The 17,511-nt window shown below is 39.7% G+C and overlaps 1 protein-coding gene across 1 annotated transcript in view; it reads right to left on the bottom strand.

Moving 5' to 3' along the window:
• Positions 1–943: 943 nt before the first annotated feature.
• HOOK1 (hook microtubule tethering protein 1) overlaps positions 944–17,511 on the bottom strand; it is a 43,975-nt gene continuing 27,407 nt past the window's right edge. The window contains exons 17-22 of the mRNA XM_074221305.1: positions 15,933–15,967; positions 15,120–15,202; positions 12,798–12,898; positions 7,970–8,071; positions 6,495–6,563; positions 944–1,133 (exon numbers count right to left, since the gene is read on the bottom strand). Coding sequence (XP_074077406.1) covers positions 963–1,133; positions 6,495–6,563; positions 7,970–8,071; positions 12,798–12,898; positions 15,120–15,202; positions 15,933–15,967 — 561 coding nt within the window. The 3' untranslated portion in view covers positions 944–962. The remainder of the gene's footprint in view (positions 1,134–6,494; positions 6,564–7,969; positions 8,072–12,797; positions 12,899–15,119; positions 15,203–15,932; positions 15,968–17,511) is intronic.

The following is a 17,511-nucleotide window of genomic DNA, read 5'->3' on the forward strand; positions in this document are numbered from 1 at the left end:
TGTTAGTGAATCATAGATCACAAGGTGGTTCCTTAGGGAATAAGTCAAATTAATTTCATGTGATTTCCTAATATAATGCCCCCCTTTTTAAATAGAGGCAAAATGACTGTTTCAAGTCAGTTCTGAAAATTCTGGAATGTTTATAAGTAATAAATTATTTTGCCCTGCCAACTGACTTTTTAAAAATAGTGTATGAATATATCACACTAAATCATAGTTCTAGCTTATTTTCCAAGAATAAAATAACTTTTTAAAAATCATGTAAATTCCTGTCTAAGACTTCATCAAAATTGGTCAGGGCCTGATCTGAGGTCTGGTCCCATTTATGATTAATAGCTGCCCAGAGAGGTTCTGACCTCTCAGATATCTGAAAATGTTTCTGTTTAATCATTTGCACTTATAGAAAAGCTATTGCAACCTTTAGTTTTTTTCTTCCCCAACAAGGGAATCATCTTCCAGTAAATATTAAATCATCTCATTTAACTACAGGAATAGAAGAATTAAATTGAAAGTAGCACACCAAGCCACCTACCTAAATAAGATTTTTTCAGTTTGGTTGTGCTCACTTCGATGATATTTATCTTGTAGAATATAAAAAATAGCTGGCTTTTTTTTTCAGATTATAAATCTCCAATGATGCTTTCTTCATCAAGTTACCAAGCTAATTGGACATCTTAAATTTAAATATACGTTGCCAATCTGTAATTCTAAATACTACTCTGAAGACAAATAGAAATCTTTGAGATATGTGCTTTCTAATACATTTCAAAAACTCATTTCTGACCATCTGAGAAGATGGATGGAGCTGCTACAACCACCTTTTACAAATCACCTTCCTTGACTTTCTTTGAGATGAGTCTCTCTGTGTCTGTCCAGCACCAGGACTGGCTCTTTGAGCAGCGAGGATCGTGGAAGCTACAAACGGGTTAAGGGCACTTAAGGGTCTATGTTTCTTTTGGAATTTAATCAGATGTTGTAGCAGGTACTTTAACAGAGAGATTTCTTCTGGTACTGGTGATATGGCGCTGCTGTGCGAGGAAGGAACGTACAGGAGGGCAGGCACCAATGTCTTTGCAGGAACCGTTACTTCCGGTCAGTCTGGATTCCATCCCCAGTTTCTGGAAAGCGAGACTCTGAACAAGAGAAAACAACATGGAGAGCATTCACTAGAGATGGCGGGAGGCAAGGTGAGGTAGCCAGGACATGCCAGGACAACCCTGTGGAGACAGCCTCCAGCCTGATGGGTATATGGGTGACTTCTACACCTTTCAGTGGATAGGCTTGGGGTTCTCTGAGGTCTGCCATAAAATAAAGTCTACCAGCTGCCTCTCCATCTACCGGCCCCACCATTCCCTTTGCAAGTTTCCTGAACTTTCTCTCCCTCTTGTGGTCTCCAAGCACTCTAGGCTTTCATGCACTCTAAAGATCAGGGTGTCTTTTGTGTTGTCTTAATTGCATTCCCAGCGCCTGGCACAGGGCACAGCTCAAGGAAGACACTTATTGCCAAAGACCCTTCTCTTCAATGCCCTGTTAATCTTCCTGCCACCACCAGGCTTCAAAGAGAACCATGATCTGGCTCTCTACACAAGAGCCCACCCATGCCTACATCACTGTGCCTGGCGATCATCTGCACCAGTGGCTGCCCAGCATTCCAGGCATTTCATGGGCACTGCCCATTGGGCTTTCATGCTGCAGCAGGGTGCCCAACTGCTCCCTGTCCCAACAGAATTCTAGACTGGTCAGTGTTCCTATGGCCAAGACCAGGGTGCTGTGGATGCTCTGTCACTGTCTAGAAGCAGCTAACAGGATCTCTAGACTGTAGGCCAGATGGCCCCATGCTCAAGACCCTCAAGGGCAATGGAAGCATTCAGCTGGCCCTGGGTTTGGACATTCCATCAGCTGGTCACAACAGTCAGCAATTTCAAAGGCTTCTTCTGCTTCTTCAATCTGGTACACAATGTCCACAGCATTCCTCTGATGCACAGGCTAGGCACCTCATCCAAAATCATAGAGAGGTGAAGGCAGCACTATCTGCTCTCCATGAGGCCAGGCCAGAACTTGAGGAGCCTTTGAGCAACAAGCCCTACAATCCTGCCAGAAATGCCAGTCGAGCTCTCTGGTCTATGATTGGTCCCCTCTTCTTCCCTTCTTCGGAAAGCCAGATGTCCCCTTAGTCTAGTCCTGCAAGGCCTCTCCTGAGGAGCAAAGGGGAAGGTTCAACAAGTACATCCACCCTGGACTCAAAGTATATCTAGCCGAGCCAAGCATCCAGAGACACCAAGTTCTCTTGTGTTGGCTTCACAGTCCTCTGCTACTTAACATCCCCATCTAAAACTCTCAGACAAGTGAAAAATGCAGTCCTTCAGAGTTTTGTTCACCAGCTGCCATGCTCACCTGACCAGGCTCCTTCCCCGATGACCCTCTTCTCTTCAATATCCATAATGAACAGTTAGAGATGGACATTCTCACACCATTGGCCAGTTGCAGGTCCCTCAATCTCAAAGCCTCTTTATACTCTTCTTCCAGTAAATGTCATTCACTATCTCCCCCCCCCCCCCTTCCTTCCACTTTCTTTTTATTTTTTGGCAAGGCAATGGGGGGGGGGTGGTAATTAAGTGACTTGTCCAAGGCCACACAACTAGGTAATTATTAAATGTCTGAGTCTGGATTTGAACTCAGGTCCTCCTAACAGCAGGGCTGGTGCTCTACTCACTGTGCCACTTAGCTGTCCCCCTTCCTTCCACTTTCTGCACAAGCTCTCCATCAACCTGAATAGGTCAGTGATGCCCAGAGTCCACACTAGTCTCCAGATAGGAGACTACCCTGCAAACTAACAACACAATAGCAAGTCGATGGAGGGTGTGGGAAGAGGGTGCTCTGGTGCCCCTGCTAGTGAGACAGGACTCTACCTCATTAGAAATGTGATTCCCAACACCTCAGGCCCCCTCCAAGGTTGGCCCCCTGTCCAGAACATTTTAGGTTTTGCTCTCTGACCTCCAAAAAAACATGCTTTTCCAAATCAAAGGAGCGTGTTGGCAGCGCTTGGCTTCTTTCCTATTACAAAGTCTAGAAAACTGCAGTTGTTTTTCCCACAAGGATCCTGACGCTTCTCCATGGTGGTGAGAATTAGATCCAGAACAGATGCTTTCCTAATTGATGCTTCTTTTGTAGAATGCAAGACATGAAGACAAATGGCCAAAGGATGTGAACAACTAATCCTTAGAGCAATTGGAAAACTGTTAATAATTACATGAAAAAATGCTCCAATCACTGCTAAGGAAAATACAAATCAAAACCCTACAACCTTGAGGCTTCCTTTCCTCCTCTGCGTTGCTGGAAGGATTGTGGGAAGTGAGTGTTCTGGTGGTCTGGTGCCCCTGCAAGTGGGGTTGGGAATCAAGACAGTTGTAGAAAGCAATCGGGTAGTATATAAATAATGGGACTAAAATGTCCATATCCTTTGCTCTGGAATTTTCATTCCTGGGCTCATACTGTAAGGAAGCCCTTGACAAGCAAGTTCCTCTCTCCAAAATATTTCTAGTAGTCCCTTTTTGTATAGAAAACAGTGGAAACAGGAGACGTCCACTGAATGGGCAACATCTCTATAAAATGTGGTCCAGGACTAGAACGATGAATGTTAACAAATACAGGGTAAGAGCTATGTGAACTGACAAAAACAAAAGTCAAGAAAGCAATATACATAATGATCACAACAATGTAAAATAAACAGAAAAAATAATCAGCATCACACATATCAAAACAAATTGAATATTGAAAATTTATGAAGATTGAATTTGGGGGGCGGCTAGGTGGCACAGTAGATAGAGCACCAGCCCTGGAGTCAGGAGTACCTGAGTTCAAATCCGGCCTCAGATACTTAATAATTACCTAACTGCGTGGCCTTGGGTAAACCACTTAACCCCACTGCCTTGCAAAAAGTAAAAAAAAAAAAAAAAAAAAAAAAAAAGATTGAATCTATCTTGAAAGAAGAATTATGAGAAAATGATCCCTTAATCCCATTTCTTTGCAGAGGCAAGAGGCCTATAAGTTTCATAATTTTTCACATTTTTTCAAAGAATCAGCCCAGATATGTTGATTTTTTCCCCTTATTTTTTTCTGATTTTTTAAAATATACTATTTGTTATATATAGTTCTATAAGAGGGGATACTGAGGAAATTCTGTTGATGATAAAATACAAACAAAAATTCAATAAAAAATGTATTTTTAAAAAATTCTCATTAAAGCAAGCCAAAGAGCTATTAGAACCTCATGTCAAATTTAATTTGTCCTTTCCTCCAAAAGTTAGCTTAGGGTCTTGCATATAAGAGACACCAGGACAGTGAAAGAATATACCAAAATGGTGGACAGTGGAGATTACTGGTTCCACATCATTCTCCACTTACTCAAATCTTGTGTGTTTGTTTGATTTTGCAAGACATGGGGTTAATTTACTTGCTCAAGGTCACACAGTTAGGTAAGCCTCTGAAGTCCCATTTGAACTCAGGTCCTTCTGATTCCAGGACTGGTGCTCAATCCACTGTGCCACCTAGCTTCCCCTTACTTATTCCAATCTCAAGGAAAGCTGAAGCCCATACTTCCATTTCTATTTTATATCTATAATAAGTACATAATACCTAACATTTGGATTATGCAAATAATACTTTATTGCCTTAATGCCAGTATTATTGCAATAATAATTAGAAAGAAATTATTATAAGATTAAAGTAGTTCTTTTATTTCCCCTTTACTTTTCTTCTTAATCTAAATAGCACAACTGTAATTCAACAGAGAAGAAACAGTTCTAGCTTCAAATTCAACTACCTAAGTTAGAAAGGCAGTTATGGATTTTTACCCCAAGGATTTTTTTAAAAAGCTCCCCATTCATACTTCCATGGACCTAGATAACTCCTTGTATAACATCATTGACCTGAAGTGACAGAAGACAGCTCTCCTCATATATATCATATATCCTGACATATATCAAAGGGGAAAATTTCCCCCTCCAACCCCTCCCCCACCCCACTGTCTTCCCTTCTTACTATGTAACCAGCTCATCTTTCTTCCAGTAGACAAATCCTGTAGACCTCATCCTTTATGTTAATTCTCCTGTATAATGCCTCATTTTTCCTCTTTTCTGCCACATACATCATTTTCTTTTCAGAAGACCATGTGGAATGAAAGATTTCCCTCCTTTTTTTCAAGGAAGAAAATCAAATGCTTAATTAAAAGAAAAAAAGATCTTTGTTGCAGGAATAAACTTGGAATTCTATGGCACAATTTCCCAAAAGCAATCCTCTTCCTGCATAATCTGGGCTCTGGCAACACAGTTAAAGAGACATGCACTACTCTGTGAGCCATCCACGCTCCTGCTTGTAAAAAACAATCATGATGGGACCTTAAGGATGGAGTGTTGCAGAGTTGTGGGACTGTAATGAAGGGTAAGAGCAATGTCACGTCCAAAAGGAGAACCTCTCTTCCATCTGCACTGTCAAGGAGATAAAGTCCTTGGTTGGACCACTTTGTGCACAGCCCGATGACAGCAATCAGAGGGCTGGTTATCTCTTAGAAACCCAGACGATTTGGACATTGAGGGCGTCACCTGTGAAGCAGACTCTCCATGAGAGCTGGTCTTGTGGGACCCTGCCTTCTTGACACCCTTCAGACAGGGGTTGGTGAACGCTGCAGGAGACCAGGAGGGAAAGGTTGCCTATTCTTGTCAGAGTCCCAACAAGAATGTCCTTGACATGTCATGAGATTTTGTTCAAGTTTGGAGGGTTCTTTTTTCTCTGAGGGTTTAATAAAGGCAGACTCGGGGGCCTAACCAAGGTGTCCTTTCCAGCATGTGTCTCCTGATCAGGCACAGGGCTCTGATTTCTTTGAGGTCATTTCCTCAAGAAGCATATACAGCAATGTGACATCACAGTCCAGAAGTTAGGCTCCACTGTTATCAAGGACATAGAACATGTGTTGTAAAGGTCCATATAGACAAGTTCCATTTCACATCTATTTTCCTGTCTCCATCCAAGGTTACCGTTATCCTCCTCAAACATCTCTAAGCAGGTGTCCTTGCTGTTCTGCAGTTTTCTGAGGATATCCTATCCGTCTACCTGCAGCCCTTGCTCCCACCACCTTCCAGCCTCCTGACACTCCTCAGGCCCCACTCAGAGGCCTCTCTGTCCCACAGATTTTTCAAGGATACCTCGCTGCCTCCCAACCTTCACTCCCATCACACAACTCAGTTATTTCCCATATCACTGGACCTTCGAATTCCAGTGACAATAAGCACATAGAGGGCAAGGGTTATTTGACCTTTCACCTCTACATACCCATAATTTAACAAAGCATATTAAATACAAGCAGCCACTGGGTAAACATTTAGAAAAGGATTTAAGAACATGTTTATGGAGTATGGAGTTGTTTCTATAAGAAAACAATGAAGTACAGTTAGTTAATCTGTTTTTTCTCTAATCAAATCAATTTGATTTCAACCCACCTTGTTATACCAGGCAGACACAATGAGTTTCTCTTCATAATCACGGAATTTTGCTACCTTACACTCACTCTGGAAAAAATGAAAAAAAAAATATTAGAAAGATCAGACTGTCCCAGGTAATAAACAGATGAATTACGACTAACAAACAGAACTTCCGGGAGAGGGTGAGGGAGTAATGTACTGGGAAGTAGACGTAAAAGGAAAATAAAACATATCCGTAATTTTTTAAATACTTCCTCCCAATGGTCAGAGGAAACTGATATATTATATAGACGTCTCAGTTCTTTTTGTCAATGTAATAAACAGAACTAATCAAGTACCATATGTATCTCAACATTTGTGTTTAGATGGATATATGTATGTGTGTGTCCAGTTGTAAAGATTAAAGTGATTTCCAATATTTTAAATGAATCCAGAACATGAAATCTGTCAGGCAATGTCATTGTGTTCCCTAGTTCCCCTCTGATCCCCCTTTTGCCAGTGCCTTCTTCCTATCCTTCATCTTGATTTCTTTTATAGTTGTTTACATGGGGACATGGACAAGCCATGGACAAGAAGGGGACGGTTTTCAGCTGTTTCTGTACCACAAGGCTTAGCACAGTGTCTGGCACATAGTATGTGCTTTATTTGTTTAGTATGTTTATTCAAAAACATCCAAGTGTTTTTTTGTTGTTTGCTTAAATCTGACCTCTGATCTCATCAGAAAAGGGAGCTCCAAGGTCAGGATGCATTGCTTCCCTTCAAAATAATGATAGCTAAATGTAATATTTAAAGTCAAAATTCAAAGAGGCTAATGAAGGGTCACAAAAGTACCAACACTGTACTACTGAGGGTGGGGAAGAGGATGGAGGTCATGAGGAACTCAGCAGGAATCTGGGAAGTGCCATCCTCCAAAGTGGCAAGTGGTGCTGGATGTGGCAGAGTGCACCAAAGACAAGTTGAAAGCCTTGAATGGGAGTGACAGCTTCTGCTATGTGATTTTGGAGAAAAACTTCTCTGAATTTCACTTTTCTCATCTGTGAAAGGATGAGAATTTCTGCTGGGGGAATATTCTTAAAGGGCTCTGTAATGGTCCCTGCTGGTCAGCCTTCTCCATACAGGCCTGGAATGGAGGAGTTGTAACATGGGTTCAAAGCTGTTCCTAGGTCTACCTGCAGGCCTGGTTTCATTCTACTTTTGAGAAGTCAACCCACAGCCAACATTCCCCCACAATGTGCTAAGGGATCTAGTACATTTTTAGAAACACTTCCTCCTATTCCATCATAAAACATCAACCAGGACTGACTGGTACAGATCAGGGTGGGAAAGAAGCCTGGAGATCCTAGCCTTAACTGGGCCCTGAGCCAGCTCGTGAACCAGTCCCTTATTCACAGGGTCCTCAGAGTCAGGTGCTCCTCCTCCATGATGCCCAGATAAAGTCATTCCCAGAGTCCAAGGATAGTGCTAGGAGACCTGAGCAAAGATGGCCAAGGTACCTCCAGGATCTCAATTCTTCTGTCTCTCTCTGCCAAGTGCTTTCTCAACAGCATTATTTCAGCTGATGCTGGATTTAATTTGGGATCCAAGGTTCTAATTACCTGTTGAGAGAAAACAAATTCTGCATATCAAGATTTAACTAAAGATGGAAAGTATTCTAGAACTGAACAAAAACACAATGAAAAAACTGAAGAGAAAATGATAATGATTATGGAAATAGGGTGAACTGTTGGCTAAGTCAGAGTTCAGGAGCAACACAATTCCATTGTGAAACTGTTTAGGTGAAAAAAAAAACAAAAAGCAAGGTCTGTGTAAATGGAGCACCCAACTGCCTCCTGTCCTTCAATATCAACGAGGTCTCTAAAATGCAGAATGCCCCACTCAAAAAGGGCAAGATGCTCTTGCCCTGCACCTTGAGTACTAACAGATCTTCCAGGAAAGATCTCACTACTTCATCTCCCTCTTCTTTTTTCTTCTCTGCCTACCAGAAATCCTGCCCCCTTCAAGGTCCTCCCCATCTTCCCCTTTCTTCCTCCTCCACCTGATCTCCTCCCAATGAGCAGGAGTCCTAAACACACCACACCCTGGCTGCCCCCCTGCACAAGGTTCACAGAGGGAAAATCCCATTCAGTCTAATTACCAGTCCCCCATTTCCCCCTATTTGGGCTGTGGGTTCCTGTCTGGACTACTTGCCTCTTCCCTACAGCCATCACATCCAGAGAACATGCTTTGTGAAAACAGGGTTCACAGATGGAGCAATGCATTAGTAGTCTGGGTCATTCAAGCAGAAGAGATGTCAGATGCTGGGGGGTAGTGGGGAGAGAGACCCTCACTCATGTAGGAGAATGACAATGTCTTCTTGCCAGTGTCATGGTGAAACTCAGGTGAGAACACAGCTATATAGGACTTGGGAAACTTCACAACATAGCATCTATACTGGCTAGTGTTGTTATTGTCATTATTATTAGTAGTATTGTATTCTCTTTCTATACTGGTTATTGCTCTTACTACAGCATTATGTATATGCTACCTATTATTCTGTTTTTAAAGCAGTATATATCTATAGATAGATACTCATTATGTTATTACAATGATATGCAAATTATGCTTAATGTGCGTTATAAATATCTCCCCCCAACTTAAATTAGGTAAGTAGCATGGTTTAGATTATTCAGCTTGCCTAGTTATACTGATCTGTTTACAAAGCTTCTACAGCAGGGGCAGGGGACCTCTAGTCCATGGGTCTTATTGATCTGGCATTGCCAAGACAACCAAAGGCAGAACTCAAAATTCAATAAATGTAGGAGCTTTTTAGGGGTGAATTAGCTAACTGTTTGGGCAAATATAGCCCACAAATGATGTTTTAAACATTCAAATGGCCCTTAGCAGAAAAATGGTTGCCCAACCTGTTTTACAGGGACCTCTAGAATGCTAAGCCTGCCAGGGACTGCCTTGCTAGAGGCATCCTCAATAATTTTTCAGGTATAAATAATCAGGAAAAGGTCTAGGTTCTCACAGGTTGTACACGGCAACAGTAATAGCATCCTCCCTCAAAGACCAGGTCTGACTCACTGGCAGATAAAGCACAAGGGATATAAAGCACAAGGGCTCTACCTAGGACATCCAAGACCTAAGAGTCAATGGAAATGTTACACTGTGGGTCCGCCAAATTTGTCAATTAAAGTTGTTTGAAACTCCATAATCTGTCAGGGATCAACCTCTGGAGAAAGAGGCAAAGGGGTAGAAACAAAATAGTGTTCTAAAGCTGAACTCTGAATTCATTATTGTGTTTAATAATTAAGAAGCTTCCCATTATGTTTTGTAGAAATCATGATCCAGAAAATTCAATGACAATGCTGTGACCAATTCTTACAATAAAATTCAGGTGTAGAACACTACTGCCCTGGAGGCATTTCAGTAAACTGGAGGAAGATTTTTTTTAAAAAGGATCTGATATGATGAAAACCTGCATCAACATACTCACTAAATGAGTGATTACTTTTTCAATGCTGAAAAATTAAAGCCATACAAACTGAAATAACAACACATAGATGCAAACAACTTATTTTTTGTAAAAACAAAAGACTAAAAAGTTTTAGGCTTTTTTTTAAAGTTTTTACAAGGCAGTGGGGTTAAGTGGCTTGCCCAAGGCCACACAGCTAGGTATTCATAAGTGTCTGAGGCCACATTTGAACTCAGGTCCTCCTGATTCCAGGGCCGGTGCTCTATCCACTGGGCCACCTAGCCGCCCCCAAAGGTTTTAGTTTTAAGGGCAATGAAATACAGTGCCTTCTGTTTCTTCTATCAACTAACATTATTAACAACTTACATGTTACTCTATGTAAAAAGTTCATAAAAAAGATAATTTTTAATTTTCTTTTTAATAACAGCTAATAATACACTAATAGTTAATATTTAGGATGCACTTTAAGGTTGACTAAGCCCCTCCCACAGATTATCACAGTGGAGTCTCAGGCTGCCCTCTAGATGGGTTTCAAAGGGTCCCGAGACATCAAATTCCAAGACATTGTCAAGGAAAACTGTCCTACTATTCTAGAACCAGGGAGTCAAATAGAAATTGGACATACTACCTGAAATGAAAACTCTCAGGAATATTATAGCCAATTTCCAGAATTCATAGGTCAAGGAGAAAATATTGCAAGCAGCCAAAAAAAAATAAGAATTTAAATACTGTGGAGTGACAATCAAGATAAACACAAGATTTAGAAACTTCTATATTAAGATAAACACAAGATTAGCAATTTCTATATTAAAAGACCAGAGGGCTTGAATAGGATATTCTGGAGAATAAGAGAATTAGGATTACAATCAAGAAATCACCTACAGAGCAAAAGTGAATATAATACTTAAAGAGGGGGAAAAATGGATATTCAATAACATAGAAGAGTTACAAGTATTCCTAATGAAAAGACCAAAACTTAACAGAATATTTGACTAATACAAGACAAGAGAAGTATATAAAAGGAAACAAGAAAGAGAAAGCATAAGGGATTCAATAAAGTTAAACTATTTGTATTCCTACATGAGAAAATGATACTTTTAACTCCTAAAAAATTTTTCGTTATCAGGGTAGTTAGAAGGAAAAATACAAAGAAAGAGGTCATGGGTGTGAGTTGAAAACAATTAAGAGGTGAGAAACAGGAATGCATGAGAGAGAAAAAGGGAGACAGAATGGGGTAAATTATCTCACATAAAAGAGGTGTGAAAGAACTTTTGTAGTGAAGGGGGAAGAGGTGGGAAGTGGGGGATTGTATGAACCTTAATCTCATTGGTATTGATTTAAAGAGGAAATAACATACACACTTGTTTGTAGAAACCTATCTTATCCTATAAATAGATAAGGAAAGGGGCTAATAGAGTTGTTAATAGAAAGGAAGGTAAATTGGTGGAGGCAAAGTTAGTAGCCAAGGACTTTTGAGAAGGGTAAAAGGAGAGGGGGGAGAGAGAGAGAGAGAGAGAGAGAGAGAGAGAGAGAGAGAGAGAGAGAGAGAGAGACAGAGAGAGACAGAGACAGAGACAGACATAAACAGGGGGAAAATAGAATAAAGGAGAATACACAGTAATCATAACTAAAAAAAATTTATAAAGACTTAATTTCAGAGTAGCTAGGTAGCACAGTAGATAGAGCACTGACCCTGGAGTCAGGAGGACCTGAGTTCAAATCTGGCCTCAGACACTTATTAATTGCCTAGCTACATGACATCACTTAACCCCATTGCCTTAAATGAATAAAATTTTTAACAAAGACTTAATTTCTCAAATACATAGAGAACTGAGTTAAATTTATAAAAAAATAAGGTCAAGGATGTGAATAAGTAATTATCAAATGAAATAATCAAATTTATCAATAGACCTGAAAAATGCTCCAAATCACCATTGAAAAGAAAAATACAAATTAAAATAACTCTGAGGTATTACTAATTATCAGACTGGCTAATATGACATTAAAAGGAAAATGACAAATGTTGGAGGGAATATTGAGACATTAATGGAAAGTTGGTGAAGTTATACATGCTGATTCAATCTGCAGAGTAATACAGAACTATGGCCAAAAGACTATAAAACCATGCATACCCTTTGACAAAGCAATACAACTTCTCAATCTATATCCCAAAAGAGATAAAAACAAAAATATGTGCAAAAACATAGCAGCCTTTTTAGTGATGGCAAAGAATTGGAAACTGAAGGGATATCCACCAAATGGTAAATAGCTAACAAAGATGCCGAATATGCCTGTGATGGAATATACTTGTGTGTCTTAAGAGATGACGAACAGGATGTTCTCAAAAAACCTGGCAAGTTTTATTTGAACTGACGCAAAGTGAAGTGAGCAGAACCAGGAGAATGCTGTTCATAGTCACAGCAATATTGTATGATGATCAACCATGAATGACTTACCTCTTCTTAATAATACAACGATTCAGAATAATTTAGAAGATAAAAAAATGCTCAACCTCCATGGCAAAAAGTGAATATAGATCAAAGCATGGTTTTTCTTTATTTTTCTTGGACTTTTTGCTTGTTTTCTTTTCACGTGATTAATATAGTAAAATATATTTTGCAAGACTTCACATGCATAACCTTTTATCAAAATGTTTGCTTTCTTCAACGAAGGGCAGGGACAGATGATAGGGAGGGAGAGAATTTGGAACTCAAAAAAGTTTTAAAAATGAATGTCAAAATTTGTTTTTACGTGTAATTAGGGAAAAATAAAATATTAACTTTTTAAATAAATAAAAGCCCATAAAACTAAGACAGATAAAATAATACAGATAATGATGATTAGGCAACTGTTGATCTACTTACATTTCTAGCTTTCTCTAGGTACATTTTATATCTCTCTTCCATTGCTTTCATATCTTCATCTTTCTTTTGCAGGGCTGCTTCAAGTTCATTTATCTTTTGTACTATTGAGAAAAATGAATAAAAACAACCACATCAAACTTCATTCAAGTTATGTCACTACGTGAACAGAAAAAAATAAAATAGTTTACATTTTATTCATCTTCTGAAAGGCTAGGGTTGATGGAGAAAAAAATCTTTAGAATTTTTTTATTTCATCTTTGACTTTCTTCTTTAATCCAATTTCCCATAAAGTATAACTATTTAGAAGAGACAGTATTATGATTTGTTCCTCAATGTAAGACTTAAGGAGAACAGGACATTGGATTATATGGTACTGAAAAGCTTTTACATGAACAAAGTAAATGCAACTCAATTAAGGAAATATTACAGAAAAGGGAAACAATAAACCAAAGGAAATAATCAGGAAGGCGTCTGTATTCCCTATCAATAGTGACCGTAACAGAAGTAAAAGATGAAAATCCCTTTTCTAAAACTGAAGGGATGGATCAAACAGAGTTACAAATACCTCTCCGAAGGATCACAAACAATGAAGAAGTGTAGGAAAGCCTCCAAATCAAGAATATGCAAAATATGCCAGCCAAACAACTGGGAATTCTGACCTCCCCTGGACACAGGTAAAAATGAAAATTAATAGGCAGGGTGTGGCTATGGAGAGTCATGGGCATGGGCATGGCCTTGTGGAATATATTAAGAACAATGATGTAAAGCCATGGTCAGAAAACAGGGCTGTGTGCGTAGACTGGACTGATTCTAACAGGGGCTTAACTGCTCACCCTGAGGCAAGGAGATATTCCCCTGTCACTAAAAAGCTCTTGGCAATTATCAGAGCCAAGAACTTGGAGCAAAAGAGATTCCAAGTGATTGAGCAACAGCCAAATGATTCATGATACAGAGAGATGACAGATTATTGCAATCCCCAAAGAAACAACAAATATCAAGATATTAGTGACACGTGGGAAGACTTAGAGGAATTGATGTAGAACTAGTGAAAACCAGGAAATGGACACTGTGTTTGTTAAAAAAAAAAAGGTAAAGAATCAAAAAAATAAAACCAACCACACTCAGATTAGGTTACCTAAATTTGGTCCTGGATAAAGAGTGGAAAAAAAAAAAGGGACCTTTTTACTTTTGTGCAGAAGTGGGGGATAGTCATGGTTACAGATACTACATGCACTATTAGTTACAGTTCATTTATTACTCTGCTTGTGGAATTATGTTTTTTTTTGTCTTTTTAAAAAAATTTTATAAGGGATAGCTTACTGAATACAGATGTCAGGGATGAGTATACATGGAAACGAAAGCAATATAAAAACAAATGATGTTAAAATAAAAATAGGACTTTAAAAAAATTAAAAAACAGTAGCTAAATTTTTCATATTTTTGAGCCAGCAATTATATACTACAGTGCACTTATCACAAAAGTATATCAAAGACAGAAAGATCCCAGTTACACCAAAATATTCAAAACAGGACAAACAAAAAACCCTTCAACAGTTGATGTCTATGGATGAGGACCTATCTGAATCAGTAACCAATTCTGGTAGATGAATGTAATTCAGCATTGTTGTACTTTGAAAATATAAGCTAATGAAGAATTCAGACAAATATGGAGAAAAGCTTGGGAGCTTTGTAGAATATGATGCCATGTGAAGAAAATAAAACCCCAATCTTAGCAGACATTATGCCCAGTCAGCATGAAGGATTTGGTCAAAATATTCAATATAATGGCCAAGATGATTCCCAGGACAGACAACAAAGTCCCTGAGGTGGGGGATGGGGACATCTAGATGAAGACTGAGAATAGACAGTCTCCTGGTGATTTTGGTTTACTTCATTTTTTTCTTTGTTATAAGAAAAGATACTATAAGAAAGGAAGCTGTCAAACCAGAAAATAATTCTTGAATGAAGAATTAACAATCTTTAAAAAAAAAAAATCCTTAAAAAAATCCTGACAATTTAAAAACTATTTAATAGAAAATTAGGAAGCCACTGGAGTAGTTAAAATGTTCTAGATGAATCAGCACCTGTGCCCTAAGAGCCAAAATCACTTTGTACCAACACTAAGGCAGAGAAGACATTGCCTGGGCCAGGACAGAGGAACCTTCCACCTTCCTTCTGCCCTACCCCCTCCAGGCTCACACTCTTGAGGTACAGAAGGATGGGGGAGAGGATGGGGGGGTGAGGAAGGAGAGAGAGGGGAAGTAAAAATGATGAGGCCAAAAGCACACCCAACACCAGATATTTCTGCCCTTTGATCTTTACCATTTTGAGTCACATCAGGCTGGAGATCTTCAATAAGTTCTTGTTTTTTCTGTAATTCTTCATGGACTTCAGTAAGTTTTTCCCTAAAGAATTCAAAAGATGTGCTTTATAAGAGGTCCTTAAGCACTCACATGTACACATAATTTCAATAAGGGGCTCTGGCTAATTCATTCAGAAAAGGTTACATCCTAGCCTCCTAGAGTTCTAGGGAGGCCCCCACTTACTTGCCCCCAATGTCCTAAGCCTGGGGTTATGCTATGGAAAGAGGAATATTCAATAAGCATAGACTAAGAGGACTGCAGGTACACAGGTGATGCTGAACAACGCTCTCTCTTGAGAAATGCCAGGTATGGAGAACAGGTACAGGACTTCCTTTTATGGGTTCATGTCAAGTCCCCGGCTCTGCACAGGAACCTACCTGAGGATGGCTAGCACAGCAGACCTGTACAATTTAAGGTCTCTCTTCAGAAATGTGGCCAGATTGAGAAGAGTTTTTAAAAAGCTAATGAATGAATTGAACTGACATGTGATGAATGTCTTTAATTTCTGAACTGTCATTAAATATGGTATTTTTATGATTCCATTATTGGGAGGGGGTTCAGCACAGATGTGGAGATAGGGGCTTTGTACCCTGATATTGAAAAGCTCTTTTTGCATCTTCATGGTTGTAGTTGAAGTGATTGTTTTCATGACATAAGAGTAGTTTAGGATCAGAGTGCTAACTTTTGCAAAGAGAATCAAAAAGACATAAGTTTGATAAGCATGTGACCTTCCTTGTAAATAGAAAATGCAAAACTGATCAGTCCGACTTACATATGAGCTTCCAGCTGCTGCTTTAATTTGCTGGACTACAAGATAAAACACAAATGACTGTTAGATGAAGGCCTGTCACAAAGACACCAAGCACAAATCAGAGTTCTCTCCCTAGGCTGCATGCTGCCATTTAATGTTCATCGCATTTATGAAGACTTGGGCGTTAGGCCCAATTCTTATTGCTAAAGTCATCAAGTGAAACTTTCGGTAGCTGTTAATGTCTTACTTAAAACTACCTTAGAAAAGCGAAAATGAGGAAGGCAGAAGAAAAGAAAGCAAGCTAAAAAGGAAATCCATAATAAAAAGGAATGCTATTCACAAAAGGCTGATGCTGTCTGAGAAGGCTGTCTATGAACTCAACAAGGTACACGAATGTCAATGACCAAATGTTATTAAATTGCTCTTAAAAATTTGATTTTTTCACCTTTAAATTTGAATGCTGGACTCCCTCTATCATAATAAATTATCTACAAAGGCATTTTTAAAGGCTGTAATTCCAATTTCAAAAAAGGAGGGCATTCCTGCTACCTAGGCCCTTAATTATAGAGGGAAGTGCCCCTGAATCCTGCGGGAATTCCAGAGGCAAGGCATTAAGCGGCAGAACTCTTTGAAAGAGACTTCACCCCAAGGGATGGTGCAGGATGGCTTAACAACAAAGATTTGTATGAGAGAGGTTACAATACCGTATATATGCGCATATGAGATGTCGCCACACATGAGATGTTTTCTATTTTCCAAGCCCCCAGGGGAAAAAAAAGAAAATCATACATAGTGCACATAAGCTAGAAAGGAAACTCAACTCCCTTTTGGGATTACCACTCCCTCATTCTGCCCACTAACTTTCCTCCCTTCCCCAGGAACCCCGATATGCTAACTTAAGAATTAGCTGAGGGTGATAGACATGGTGACAGAAAGACAGACACACAGACATGAATATTTCTTCTCTACAGGTTAAGTTAATCCCTCCCTTGTGCCTGGCTTTTCCTCTCTTTCCCCAGTAAGCCAAGGAAACTAAACTGGTGACAAAGCTAAGGGATCTCTGGGTTTAATGAAACTGGATCTTGAAGCTCCTGGCAAAGGCCAGGAGAGACTGAGAGGCAGTGTCCTTGGAGAAGAGGCAAGGTAGTCCTCTGGAGGTAACATGGAGATACTAAGGCCTACACCAGTTTCATCACACGAAGAGTCTGGTAAAATTCAAAGTTTTTTCTCACTGTCAGTGGCTGACAAGGAAAAACATGTTCATGGAAGGTCTTGAAAAGAAAATGGAGAATGCCAACAACGCATTCAAGTGCTATCCATAGGGACGGCAGCACAGGAAACTCCTTTTGTAAACCTCTCTTCCCTATTCTTAGATCCTGGGTTTTGGCTCGACTCTCCCATGCCACCACGCCTAGCTTGCAGTCCAATGAGAATTCCAGAACAGCAGGAACCTCAGGTGTGTTGAGGGCCCTCCCTAGGCTCATCCTGGCACTATCCTGACCCAAGGAGCAGCCAAAGTGTCAGTAAAAGGAGGAATTAGCTTATCATATAGATATTCAGTTGATAGGCACCCAGTCTGCACAAATTGCTGCATCTGGAA

The sequence above is a fragment of the Macrotis lagotis genome, chromosome 2 (assembly GCF_037893015.1).
Source record: "Macrotis lagotis isolate mMagLag1 chromosome 2, bilby.v1.9.chrom.fasta, whole genome shotgun sequence".
In the NCBI taxonomy this organism is placed as follows: domain Eukaryota; kingdom Metazoa; phylum Chordata; class Mammalia; order Peramelemorphia; family Peramelidae; genus Macrotis; species Macrotis lagotis.